This window comes from Dipodascopsis tothii (genome assembly GCF_038497935.1).
Source record: "Dipodascopsis tothii strain CBS 759.85 unplaced genomic scaffold V1510scaffold_10, whole genome shotgun sequence".
Taxonomy (NCBI): Eukaryota; Fungi; Ascomycota; class Lipomycetes; order Lipomycetales; family Lipomycetaceae; genus Neoaidaea; species Neoaidaea tothii.
In genome coordinates, this window is record NW_027117994.1 from 331,689 (window position 1) to 343,492 (window position 11,804).

An 11,804-nucleotide genomic window follows, 5' to 3' on the forward strand; every position below is an offset into this window, starting at 1 on the left:
AGTCACAGCACAACGCGGACTAGCGTAGCCAAGCGAGCGGTGGGTCCGTCGGCCTTGGCCGACCCGTAGCGTGACGACTGCGGCGCAGTGCGGCGCGCCGTCTGGCAGGCGCGTACGGCGCAGGCACTTTAGAAAAGTGTATTGGTACAAAGCCACGTCCGGATTTCGCGGATTTGTCAAACTATGTATGCTGCCACGGCTGCTCGATGTACTTCACTGATCCTGATCGGCCCCAAGGCCCGGCCAGGATACAGAAGCAGGAGCAGCCACACGGCGATGGCGATCATGAGCGCGTCCAGCGAGAGAAAGAACGCCTCGTGGGTCATCAGATAGCTCGTCCAGCCTCTGGTGAGCTCTGCGACGCGGTAGATCGACCGCACAAAGACCGAGACGACAGCAAGCGCGGTTGCCGTCAGCGTGGCACGCGTGGTTGCGCTATTGCGGACGTCCGCCAGGCGCGACTGCAGCGCGGCGTATTCGGGCGAGATCAGGTCGACCTTGACCGACTCGTCCGACTCGTCTGAAGACAGACCTCCCGGCAGCGAGTCGGATGAGCATGCACGGGGATTCCGCTCGGCCAGCAGGCGTGTGCGCTCTTTCGCCCATGACTGTTCGATGGTATGCGCGAACGGGCAGTCTGCGCGCATGCGTCGCCAAAAGAGAACGCATAACGCCACGAAGATCACGGTCGAGAATACCTGGAAGACCAGGCCGGCGACCATGATGTTGACGCCGGTCGACCGCCGGTCAGGGTGGCCCGAGGCGGCGGCGAGCGCGCCACCACAGCCTTGGAGGACAATGGCTCCGAGATCGAGAGAAATGAACAGACGCGAATAGGTCCACGGCTGGAAGTACGAGTACTCGTACCCCCAGATCACGACGGCCTCGCCGAGCAGGACATAGACCGCAGCCATTATAAACGCCGGCGCCAGCGTCAGGCAGACATACTGCACGATAAAGAGAGTCATGTTGGTCGGGTCGTCGGTGCCGAGCCAGCGCGCGACATAGCCGGCCGTCTCCAGGCCGCAGGCAACAAACATGCAGCCGCCGAACCAGCGCTGCTTATACAAAATGGCGTGCACCAAGTGGCCGGCCCAGGCGGCCGCAAAAACAATAAGCGCTGTCAGGTTGAGAGTCCTGTTGGGCTCGTAGCCATAGAGACTATATGAGGAGATCATGGCGTCGCGGACGAGCACCAACATTTTGCTGACAAGCTGCAGGCAGTGACAGACAGGCCGAGCGGGCGTATGCAATTGAACGAGTGACTGCCGTTTTCGCCGGTAGGCCCGGGCCTTTTAACGGCGGCGGATCGGCCCCGGCAGCGCCGTGCACGACGTCACCACGCTGTTGGCGGTGACAGCGAGCACAGACATCACCAGCTAAATAACCGGCGCCGCGTCACTCTCGCTACCGAATAGCCCGAGCGGCCGGCGGCAACGTTGGGCGCGGCGCCTGATAAACGTCGTGCCCAACGGTCGGGACCCTTTAATTTAACTTAAGCGAAACCAAGTGCGCGACGGGACGATGCCTGTTACCCGGGACGGAGTCTCGCAGCGGGGCGCCGCACGCCGCGCGGCGCCAAGCGTGCGCCCCGCCAGGGGCGCAGGTGGCTACGAAGAGGCAGGAGTACGAGTCAAAGATTAAACTAGCAACAATCACTGCAGCGGCTCCATGGTGGCCACCGCGGTAGCCCGGAACGACTTGCCAATGCTCAGCCGGCCGAAGATGGTGCCGGGGTAGAGCACAAGCAGGATCAGGGCGGCGATGACCATCATGAGCGCGTCCAGGACGAGGAAGTACACCTCGTGGATCATCAGGTTGCCCTGCCAGCCCTCAGCGAGCTCGATCACACGGTACACGGAACGGATGAAAATGAAGAGCACGGCAACCGCGGTCGTGTAGAGGAACCAGTACGTGGCGCGGCGGGTGCGGATGTCGTCGTGGTGGCGCAGGATGGCCTCCTCGTCCGAGCTCAGCGAGAGCTTGACGTCCTCGCTGGTCTCGCCGGCCTTGCGCAGCTTCTTGAGCTCCTTCTTCCACAGGGCGTTGCGCGCCTTGGTCACGGTCTTCTCGACCGGCTGGCCGCTGCGCACGTTGCGGTAGAACAGGAAGCACAGGACGGCAAAGATGGACGTCGAGGCCACCTGAAACGCCAGGCCGGCGACCATGATGTGCGTTCCTGGCGCGGTGTCGTCGTTGTCCTTCAGTGCCGTCGCCGCCATGGCGCCGCCGATCGCCTGCAGCACAATCGAGACCAGGTCCAGCGAGATGAAGATGCGCGAGTACGTCCACGGCTGCAGGTGCGAGTACTGGTAGCCCCAGATGACCACCGACTCGGCCAGGAGGAAGTAGATGCCGGCCATCATGAACGCCGGCGCCAGCGTCAGGCACACAATCTGGATGATGAAGTCGTTGATGTTGCGCGGGTCGCTCGCGGACTTGTACCGTGCCACGTATCCACCCGTCTCGAGCCCGCACCCGATGAACATGCTGATGCCGAACCACCACTGGCGGTAGAAGGCGCCCAGGCCGGTGTGGCCGACCCAGGCGATCGCAAACAGGATCAGCGCCGCCAGGTTGGCCGCCTTGCTAGGCGTGTACGTGTACATGCTGCTCGCAGCTTCGTTGCCGTTCACCGCGGCAGTTGCCGTGGCCATGGCCGTCATGGTGGCCGTGGCCATCTCTGCAATACTCGCCGACATGGTTCTCTGATCCGTCAGCCTCGGTTTGGCCGGCTACGCGCCCATGGGTCCTACCTATATGCTTTCTGGGCCAGAGTCTGTGCAAGCCTCGTCTATTGTATTCCGGAGGGTCCGGCGGCCTTGTTTATATATATTCGCTGTCGTTCGCGAGGAAGGGCCTGGGTTCGTGTGAGCCATCGGATCTGGGAAACGCTTTCGGCAACCTTAACTGCCTATTTTGGTAAGAGGCTTTCATACTTCCGCCATGCAAAAAAGCGTCACCGCCCAAGACGTTCTGGCGTTATACGACCGGTACGAGCTAAACGATTACTAAACGACGTTTGGCGGGCGCCCTGGGGCGTGGTGCAGGCCATTCCCACACAACCAGACCGGTTTATACGACGGCTACGAAGCCGACGGAGATCGGCCGCACAGCGACATAAACGCCGTCTACACACACAATGGACGATATTTTTACGACAGACAATCGACGCGTGTCGTGCTGCGCCACGCACTAGCCCCCCCCCGTGCTGGATACGTCGGCGGCCGCCTTGACGTGCGCCGCCGTGCTGGGTCAGCGCTCGCAGCAGGACGGAGTTAGCCAAGACGGTACCCAATAGCACGGGAGGTGGCTGCGCCACCGCTGCACAATGCAACAAGCGCAGCGACGCGCGGCTGAACCTCACGGCAGCGCAACCGCGGCGGCTGTGGGGTGCTGCGGCGAGCGGTCTGGGGAACACGCGTTCGTTCGCACGGCTGGGCTACGGATTTATCGCCTATGGCCGCCGCCTATCGCCGGGAGACGGCTGACGGGACGGATGGTTCACGAGCCACCCTGGTGGTTCGGCGCGAGCCGAGTGCGACGCATCAGCTAAAAATAGTGCATTAGCCCCTATCGATCCCTAATCCCTAATTCCCGATCCCTAAATCGCCAGGCGTTACCGTGGAAACGGCACCGCCCGCTTGTCGTTGAACCGGATCAACTTGGCCAGGTTGGTCTCGGCGAAGTTGAACGCCGGGTCCGGCGCGCAGAACTTGGTCTGCAGCAGCACGCTCGCCGTCGGCCGCGCGTCCGGGTCGATCGTGAAGCACTGCGCCAGGAACTCGCGCCCGTCCTCGCACACGTACGACTCGGTGTCTTCCGGGATCGGCGGCGCCAGCTTGGCGTTGCCCAGCTTGTACATGGCCCCGATCGCCTCGTCGTTCGACCACGGCCGCCGCCCGGCAAACATCTCGAGCACGACGCAGCCCAGCGACCAGATGTCGACCTTGGCGCTGTAGCCCTGCTTCTCGTTGTGCACGACGTTGTGGATGACCTCGGGCGCCATCCAGAAGATGGTGCCCTGCATCGACATCTCGGCGTCGTTCGAGTAGATGTTCTGCGACCGCTTGGAGATGCCAAAGTCCGAGATCTTGCAGACGCCGTCCAGGTCCAGCAGCAGGTTGTCCGACTTGAGGTCCCGGTGCAGGATGCGCTTCGAGTGCAGGTACTCGAGCCCGTCGACGACCTGCCGCGTGAGCGAGTGGATTACCGGCCGCTCGAACCGGCCGTGCTTGTGCAGGCACGTGCCGATCGACCCGCCGGGGACGTACTCGAGGAAGAGCGAGCACAGGTCGGGCGACGCCTCGTAGCCGAGGTACTGCACGATGTTGAGGTGGTCGAGGTCCTTCATGGTCTCGACCTCGGCGTTGAGCGCCTCGATCACCTCGCGCTGCCGCTCGTTGTTGGACACGTAGACCTGCTTGACGGCGATCATCTCGCCGGTGGTCGCGTTGAGCGCGAGGTAGACCCGGCCGAACGTGCCGGTGCCGATGAGCTCGCCCTTGACCCAGTTGAACTGCTGCGGCGGGCGCTCGCTGCTGCGCACGTGCTCGATGCTCTTGGGCATCTGCCCGGGCTTGACCTCGACCACGCGCTGGCCCCACATCTTGGTGCTCTTGCGCCGCAGCAGCAGGCTCTTTTTCTCGGGCACGCTGTCGCCGCGGGTGGCGTCGACCTTGACGTAGCGCTTGCGCGCCTCGCTGGCCTCGCGGGCCTCGCGGGCGACCACCCGGATGCTCTTCATGCGCCGGGCGATGGCCGGCCGCGGCGACGCGCCGCCGGGGGGGCGTTTGGGCGCGGAGCCGGGCTCCTTGCGCGTGGCCGGCGGGCCGGGCTCCTTCGGCAGCGGCGACGCCTGCGCGGCGTCGAACGTGGCCTGCGTTGGCGCTGCCGTCTCGGATCCGATCGACGACATCGAGTCGGGGCTCTTGGTCATCGGCGGCTCGATCTGGGCCACCGGCGTCTGTGGCTCGTCCGCGTCGCGCCGCGGGCTGACCGCCTGCGTGCCCACGGTCGACGTCAGCGGCGTGTCTGCGCCCGACGAGACCGCGCTCGCCGCGCCGCTCGTGTAGACGCTCGAGGCCGTGTCCAGCGGCGACACCGCCGACGTCGGCGGCGCGCTGACGCCGGCGGCCGCGCCGGCCCAGCCGGCGGCTTCCGAGTCGTCGATGATGGGCTTGTCCAGGTCCGCGTTCGGGAAATACTTCTCGAGGTTGTCGTACACGACCTCGGCCGGCGGACGCACAGCCCAAATGTCGGCGGCCGAGTTGCGTGTGAGCATGTCGTAGAACGGGTACGGCACGTCGTGCGTCGCCGGCGACGGGCCCTTGGCCACGTTCGGCGACCGCGTCAGCTTGGCCGACGACGGCCCGTGCTCGGCCGCGCTCGCCGGCGACGTCGTCGCCGAGGACGCCGACTCGGTGTTCTCGCTGATGGCCGAGATCGGGTGGTGCACGCGCACGGTCTCGCCCGTCGAGATCTGGAGCCGGATCGGCGGCCGCTGCGGCCGGTCGTGGCGCTCGGCGACCGTCGGGATGTACGGCGCGGGCGAGGTGGCGACGTCGATGCCGAGCCCCTTCTCGGCTAGCACGCGGTCGGCGTCACCCTTGACGAGCGTCGACGACGCCGTCGAGGCCGTGCTCGGCGGCTTCTTGGCCCACAGCCCGTCGTCGCTGTCGCTGGTGTCGTCGCCAAAGTCGGGGAACGACGGTGCGTCCGCAAACGAGATCGCGTTCTCCTTGAAGAGCTCGTCCGAGACGCCGTCGGCCATGGGCGAGCTCTCGGGCTTCTGCGCGTCGGCACGCAGGAGCTCGTGGGCGAGACTGTCGGTCGGCGCCGAGACCGCGACGCTTGGCGCACGGTCCTTGGCGTCGCCGTCGACAGTGGCCTGCTGCCGCTGTTGCTGGTGCTCGGCCAGCAGCTGCCGGATGGGCGCCTCGGCCACGGGCGTCATGGACTTGCGCGGCACCTGGAAGGACTTGGCCGACGACTTGGACGCAGTGCGGTTCGGCGGCGGCGGCGGCGCCGTGCGCAGAGCGACGAACTGGTACTTGCTCTGTGGCCGTTGGTCGTACGGCGAGATGCGCCCCTTGTCGAAGTTGATTTCCTTTTGCGGGGGCTGGTGCCGGATGACCTTGAACGACTCCCCTGGGGTCAGCAGGCTCCAGGGGCTGGACGTACCTGTAGACGAGTACTTGCGGTCTTGGCGGTCGGCCTTGTGCGGCCGCATGCTGTGACCAGACTCGGAGTCGGCGCTGTGGCCGGTGATGATGACGCGGTTGCGCTTGAGCGGCGTGGCCGCTGTGCCGAGCATCGGCGACGCCTGGTCGTCGTTGGCCGCGGCCGCGTCGTCGTCGTCGCCCTCGTAGCCGTCCGTGTCGAGCGTCGGCGTGGACGAGTCGAGCGCGGACGAGTCGGCGCGCGACGACAGCGTCAGCGGCGACGCCGACGACGGCGAGTGGCCGCTGCGGTCGGTCTGGTCGTCCATGGACGTCTTGCGGCGGTAGCCGAGGTCGGACGAGCGCCGGAGCCGGCGCGACGGGAACGTGCCGGCATCGGGATCGATCGACAGGTGGCTCACGTCGATGTCCTCGTCGACCGTGCCGGCCGAGTCCGCGGCCGAGTCGTTGCTGCCGTGGTGCCGGTGCAGGCTGCGGCGGTCGTGGTCGTCCGAGCGCTGCGTGTTGACGCGCAGCCGCGGCTGCACCACCGGCGAGCGCGGCGCGCTGCTGCGGCGCCCGGCCAGCTTCGGCGACTGCACCTTGCTCGCGCCGTACACGCCCTCGGCCGTGCCCGCGTACGACGGCCCGATGCACCGGATGTACAGCTTGAGCGAGCCCTTGGCGTCGCCCTTCTTGCACAGCTCCAGCAGGCGCTCGTCGTCCAGCGGCTCGCCCTTCTCGCCCTCGCCCATCTCCTCGAGAAAGACCTGGGTGCGCTCCCAGTCCGGCACGCTGAAGCGCTTGCACAGCGTCTGCCGCAGCAGCGCCGGCGACAGGCAGTCGCTGATGTCCATCAGGATGAAATGCTCGTGGTCGAGCGTGCACAGCACGAGCACGCGTGACGTGCCGATCTCGACCGCCACCGGCGTCGACACGTGCACGGCCGGCGCGACCGGCGTGCTGGCCGCCGAGTGCATGTTGCTGATCGAGACTGGCTGCTTGCGCAGCGTCCGCGGCGGCTCCTTGTCGTGCTGCGGCAGCGACGACGCCGACCGCGCGTTGGCAATGTACGTGTCGCTGAAGTTGCGGCCCGAGTACGGGCTCGGCGGCGGCCCGTCCTTCTTGTGGTCCTTCTTGAAGACCTTGATGATCGACAGGAAGTTGCCGCCGCCATTGCGCCGGTTCTCGCCTTCGCTGGACTCGCGCCGCGACGCCGGCCGCCCGTACGCGACGCTCTCGCGCCCGTGCCGCGGCAGCGTGCTGAAGTGCTCCGTCGGCGTCAGCGCGCCCGAGCTCGTCGCGTTCAGCGGCAGCGACTGCTTGCGCGGCGCGGCCGCGCCTGCCGCCGCCGCGCCCGGCCCCGACGTCGGCACCAGCGGCGCCGACGGCGGGCCCATTTGCGCCGCCGTCCGGCTGGCCGACGGCAGCGTCGGCATCAGAAACGGGTACTCCTGGTACGGCCCCGGCTGGCCCTGCAGGCTCTCGGACGACGACGACTTGCGGTGGTGCTTGCCGCCCATGGTCGATCCGCCTGCGAGCGACTGTCGCGACGAATTGCGTCCGCCGGAGGCGTACGACAGCTGCGCGTCAAACACAGACACCGGCCGCGGTGCGTTGGAAGGCTGCCGAGGACGGCTGGCCGGCAGGTGATCGAACGACGACCGCTGGCTGTCGGACGCCGACCGCGGCGACAACCCGTCGTCCCGGCCCATGGCCTGCTATTTTTATCCTCGCTTGCGGGCCTGCGCCCTTGTTCAGATCTCGCCAAGCGCGCCGGATGCACGCCACGCCCACCGATGTGTTCGTGGGCCGCCCCTGGTCGAGTCGCGGGTGGTCTCTAGCGTCATCTGGCGCGTTAGCTGCACCCTGGCTGGCCGGAAAGAGCTGGCCGCAGGACGTGTTTGGTAGCCGGAGCGAACCAAACACGGCGCCACGGCCGGCGCCGGCGGCCGGCGCCAGCTGTACTCACGCAGTCTGCTCGCTGGACCGTGCTGCGCGTTTTGCGGTCGTTGGCGGCACCGTGGGTACGCGGATCGCTGGCGGAGAATCAGGCAAAGGGCATCCCTGACCGGAAGCGTGCGGCGGCGGGAGTTTGGTAGAAGTGCGTAACTGCCAGACCGCAATCCCGTATTTCTCAGACCGGCCGCGGCAGAAAATCCTGCGACGCCGCCCGCCGCACCCACTCGACCACGCACCACCGGCGCACGATCGATTCCGCGGACAGCCCGAGCACACAGCCGCGCAGACGCGCACGAGCACCATGGCCGACGAGGAGGCGATTTCGCTCGAAGAGACCAACAGGATCCGGGTGTCGCTCGGCCTGAAGCCGATTCCGGTCCCGGACAGCGGCGCTGGCGGCACCGGCAGCGCGGCCGACACGGCCGGCGGCGCTGCGGCGGCGCCGGAGGCCGTCGCCGCGCAGTCCACGCTCGACCAGGAGCAGGAGGCGCTCGACAACTGGCGGCGCAAGGAGGAGGAAGAGCGCGCGCAGGCCGGCGCGCTGGCGGCCCGGCAGCGGATCCAGCGCGCCAAGGACCGCGTGGAGCGGCTGCGGGCGCTGGAAGGCAAGTCGCTGGCCGAGGAGCTCGCAGACGAGACCGGCGACACGCTGGCGTGGATCAAGAAGAGCAAGAAGCGCGCGAAGAAGCCGAAGGTGGCCATCAGCCACGACGACGACGAGCCGGCGGCGTACACGACGGACGACCTCAAAGGCCTCAAGGTCGGCCACTCCCTGGACGAGTTCGGCGAGGCCGTTGGCGACGTTGTGCTCACGCTCAAGGACAAGGACGTCCTGGACGAGGGCGAGGACGAGCTTATCTCGACCGCGCTGGAGGAGAAGAAGCGCACGGCCAAGAACATCGAGAACCGCAAGCGCAAGGCCCGGTACACCGGGCTCGACGAGGACGAGGACGGCGAGGGCGGGCTGTTGTCGCGGTACGACGACGAGGACGAGGTCGCGGCCAAGAAGTTCTTCACGCTCGACTCGGAGGTGATCTCGGTGCCGACGTCCGAGGCCGCGCGCCAGGCCAAGCTGGACGCGGCCAACCGCGGCGTGCGCGTGTCGCTCGACTACGACGTCCTGGACACGCCCGAGTCGGACTACATGCCGGCGCAGCCGGCCAAGATCCGCAAGCCGAAGAAGCGGAGCAAGAACCGCCGGGCGAAGGTCAAGGGCGAGGACGACGGGCTGGTCGGTGCCGACGTCGTCATGGGCGACATCGTCGAGGACGATGACGAGGACCTGCAGGCGCTGCTGGCCAAGCAGCGGCAGGACACGCAGCGCAAGAAGAAGGCCACGTTCTGGACGCCCGAGATGCGCGCCCAGATGGTCCGCGAGCAGAGCGTGGTCGAGGAGGAGATTCCGGTCGGCGACGGGCTTGTCATAGACGACATGAGCCTGTTTCTCAGCACGATCGACGACAAGCCGGCGGAGCCGAAGAAGGCGCGGGCGCCGTCGGCGGACGCGGGCGAGAGCGCGGAGACGCCCGCGGCCGCCGCCACCCCGCCAGGCCCCGAGCCAGTCGAGGCCGCCGACGTCGACATGTCCGAGGCCGCCGAGCCCAGCGCCGACGTCGAGCCCGGCGCCGAGCCCGACGCCGACGACGACCAGGGCACCGGCTTCAACGAGGAGGCCAGCATGAGCTCCGTCGGCCTCGGCGACACGCTCTCGATGCTCCGCCGTCGCGGCTTCCTCAAGACGCCCTCCACCGAGGACGAGGAGCGCCAGCGGATCCAGGTGGAGAACAACCGCTGGCGCATCGAGAGCCAGCGCCGCAAGGTTCTCGCCAAGGCCGAGCTCCGTGCTCGGCGCGAGGACGACCGCCGGTCCGGCAAGTTCGACGGCATGACCCAGAAGGAGCGCGAGGAGGCCGCGCGGTGGGAAAACCAGCAGCGCCAGGTCCAGGAGGCGCGCGAGTCGCAGGAGCGGTTCAAGAACTACAAGCCGGACGTCAAGCTCGAGTACAAGGACGAGTACGGCCGGCTGATGACGGCCAAGGAGGCGTTCAAGCACCTCTCGCACCAGTTCCACGGCAAGGGCTCCGGCAAGACCAAGACCGAGAAGAAGCTCAAGCGGATCGAGGAGGAGTCCAAGAAGGACAGCCTGCCGCTGTTTTAGTGTACGCTACAAGACGCATGATGAATACATTTAGGCTATGGACAATGCTAGTAGAGCTTGAGCTGGCCCGTGATCTGGTCGATCACGGCCTTGGGCGCCGGGCCGATCCCGAGCACCGTGATCGAGCCGGCCGCGATCTGGGTCCGGCCCGCGTCACGGACGAGGCAGTGCGGCAACGACATGCTTTCGGCCTGCGCTTGCAGGATCTGGATCTCCTCCTCGCCCTTGATCTGGAGCGTGATCTTGGGCTGCCCGGCAGCCTCCCAGTGGCGGATCACGGTCGGATTGGCCTTGAGCAGGCGCTTGTAGCAGCCGAGCGTGGCGTGGCAGCATTGGGCGGCGGCCTTGCCCTTGGTCATACCGAGGTCCGTGCGCACTACCAGCACGAGCTTGTAGTCCGAGAAGTCTGTGAAGGCGTCCCAGGCCGAGGGCTCGGCTGCGGCAAGCGCCGCGCGGATGTCGGCGTCGTCAAGATCCGAGTCGGACTCGTCGTCGTCGGACTCGTCGGACTTGGGCGCGACGGCCGGGCGCTGCAGCGCCCAGGACGCGGTCGCGGACGCGCCGATCAGCACGCCGGCGACGCCGGTGGCGAGCAGCCGGAAGGTGTCTGACAGGGCCATTGCGTGTCGGCCGAGCGGCGGCGAAAATTTGAGACGCCGCAGGGCGTGCGGCTGGTCACGTGCAGGGCGTGCCGGCCGCCGCACGTGGTGCGGCGCGTCGCGCGCCCACCCCGCATGCGCGGACGGCTCTGCACCGCGTGGGGGATTCGCCGGCCCCGCGGCTGCTTTCGACTCCGCGACCCGCGCCCCTGCAACGCACCCCCGCCGGCTACCGCAGCCGCGCGCGGCCGCACCGGCCAGCCCGCCACACGTTCGCCAACTACGCGCCGAAGCAGCCTGCCCTAGGCGCCCGGTTAGGGTTTCGCATATTGCCTGATCTGCCTGGACCGGCCGTGAGGGGTACACGCCTGTGGCGGCCGTCTGTCCGGTCGGCCGCCCACTAGCACCGCCGGCCGGCCGCGTCGGCCGCCAGTCGGCCAGTGGACGCCGGCGTCCGGCCCGCCGGCCGTCGGCCGTGCGCTGGGGTCGCCGCTGCTGTCGCCGGCGCCGGCGGAAACGCGCGCGACGAAAAATTTCCGGCTGGGGCCACGACCACCAGCGAAAATAGGCTGTCCAGCAGTGTGCGCGACCGGCCGCCCGGCCCGTTTTCGTAGCCCGACATCGCTAGCTGTTTTCGACGGCTTCCCCTCATGGACCCGGCCGGCCAAGCCCAACCGGGGCGGTGCCAGACGCGTGCGCAGACGGCCCTGCCGGCGCACTACCGCGGCCTGCGCCGTCTGCACGCACGCCGGCAACCCCGCGCGGCCCCTCGGACACATTCGACAGGTGGCGTCGGACCGCCCGCCGTAGCCGGCAGTGGCCGGCAGCACCGGCCGCAGCCGAACACGGCGACCAGAGCGTCGGCCCGAGCCCTCGGCTAGAACGGGCGGCCGGCTCAAGGGCAGCGGCGTGAGGCGCGGGCGG

The 11,804-nt window shown here is 67.7% G+C and overlaps 6 protein-coding genes across 6 annotated transcripts; 1 reads left to right on the plus strand and 5 right to left on the minus strand.

Moving 5' to 3' along the window:
- Positions 1–122: 122 nt before the first annotated feature.
- On the minus strand, positions 123–1,428 carry V1510DRAFT_105015 (RTA1 like protein-domain-containing protein). The gene has a single exon (XM_066930215.1). The coding sequence runs from the start codon at positions 1,200–1,202 to the stop codon at positions 177–179; it is 1,026 nt and encodes a 341-aa protein (XP_066789780.1). The 5' UTR covers positions 1,203–1,428; the 3' UTR covers positions 123–176.
- A 199-nt stretch (positions 1,429–1,627) lies between these two features.
- On the minus strand, positions 1,628–3,110 carry V1510DRAFT_415022 (RTA1 like protein-domain-containing protein). The gene is made up of 2 exons (XM_066933519.1): positions 2,757–3,110; positions 1,628–2,708 (listed from the first exon to the last, which is right to left on the minus strand). Exon 2 carries the CDS (start codon positions 2,700–2,702, stop codon positions 1,656–1,658), a length of 1,047 nt encoding a protein of 348 aa, XP_066789781.1. The 5' UTR covers positions 2,703–2,708; positions 2,757–3,110; the 3' UTR covers positions 1,628–1,655.
- Positions 3,111–3,548: 438 nt separating this feature from the next.
- Positions 3,549–4,762, minus strand: V1510DRAFT_415028 (kinase-like protein). Its single transcript, XM_066933520.1, has one exon. It carries the CDS (start codon positions 4,745–4,747, stop codon positions 3,620–3,622), a length of 1,128 nt encoding a protein of 375 aa, XP_066789782.1. The 5' UTR covers positions 4,748–4,762; the 3' UTR covers positions 3,549–3,619.
- Positions 4,763–5,128: 366 nt separating this feature from the next.
- Positions 5,129–7,425, minus strand: V1510DRAFT_392794 (uncharacterized protein; the record flags this gene model as incomplete). Its single annotated transcript, XM_066931803.1, has 3 exons — positions 6,184–7,425; positions 5,403–6,150; positions 5,129–5,312 (listed from the first exon to the last, which is right to left on the minus strand). Coding segments are annotated over exons 1-3 (1,890 nt in total), but the record flags the coding sequence as incomplete, so codon positions are not given.
- Positions 7,426–7,929: 504 nt separating this feature from the next.
- On the plus strand, positions 7,930–10,326 carry V1510DRAFT_415032 (SART-1 protein). The gene is made up of 2 exons (XM_066933521.1): positions 7,930–9,611; positions 9,654–10,326. The coding sequence occupies exons 1-2, from the start codon at positions 8,425–8,427 to the stop codon at positions 10,279–10,281; spliced, it is 1,815 nt and encodes a 604-aa protein (XP_066789784.1). The 5' UTR covers positions 7,930–8,424; the 3' UTR covers positions 10,282–10,326.
- On the minus strand, positions 10,276–10,893 carry V1510DRAFT_415034 (peptidyl-tRNA hydrolase). Its single transcript, XM_066933522.1, has one exon. The coding sequence runs from the start codon at positions 10,638–10,640 to the stop codon at positions 10,329–10,331; it is 312 nt and encodes a 103-aa protein (XP_066789785.1). The 5' UTR covers positions 10,641–10,893; the 3' UTR covers positions 10,276–10,328.
- Positions 10,894–11,804: the final 911 nt, after the last annotated feature.

What these genes read in the sequence shown, in the direction of transcription:
- V1510DRAFT_415032 (XM_066933521.1), top strand. Translation starts at nt 8,425, where the DNA reads ATGGCCGACGAGGAGGCGATTTCGCTCGAAGAGACCAACAGGATCCGG. An exon ending in GCGGAGCCGAAGAAGGCGCG is followed by an intron (nt 9,612 to 9,653) that starts GGCGCCGTCGGC and finishes GGAGACGCCCGC; the next exon opens with GGCCGCCGCCACCCCGCCAG.
- V1510DRAFT_105015 (XM_066930215.1), bottom strand. Translation starts at nt 1,202, where the DNA reads ATGTTGGTGCTCGTCCGCGACGCCATGATCTCCTCATATAGTCTCTAT.
- V1510DRAFT_415022 (XM_066933519.1), bottom strand. Translation starts at nt 2,702, where the DNA reads ATGTCGGCGAGTATTGCAGAGATGGCCACGGCCACCATGACGGCCATG.
- V1510DRAFT_415034 (XM_066933522.1), bottom strand. Translation starts at nt 10,640, where the DNA reads ATGACCAAGGGCAAGGCCGCCGCCCAATGCTGCCACGCCACGCTCGGC.
- V1510DRAFT_415028 (XM_066933520.1), bottom strand. Translation starts at nt 4,747, where the DNA reads ATGAAGAGCATCCGGGTGGTCGCCCGCGAGGCCCGCGAGGCCAGCGAG.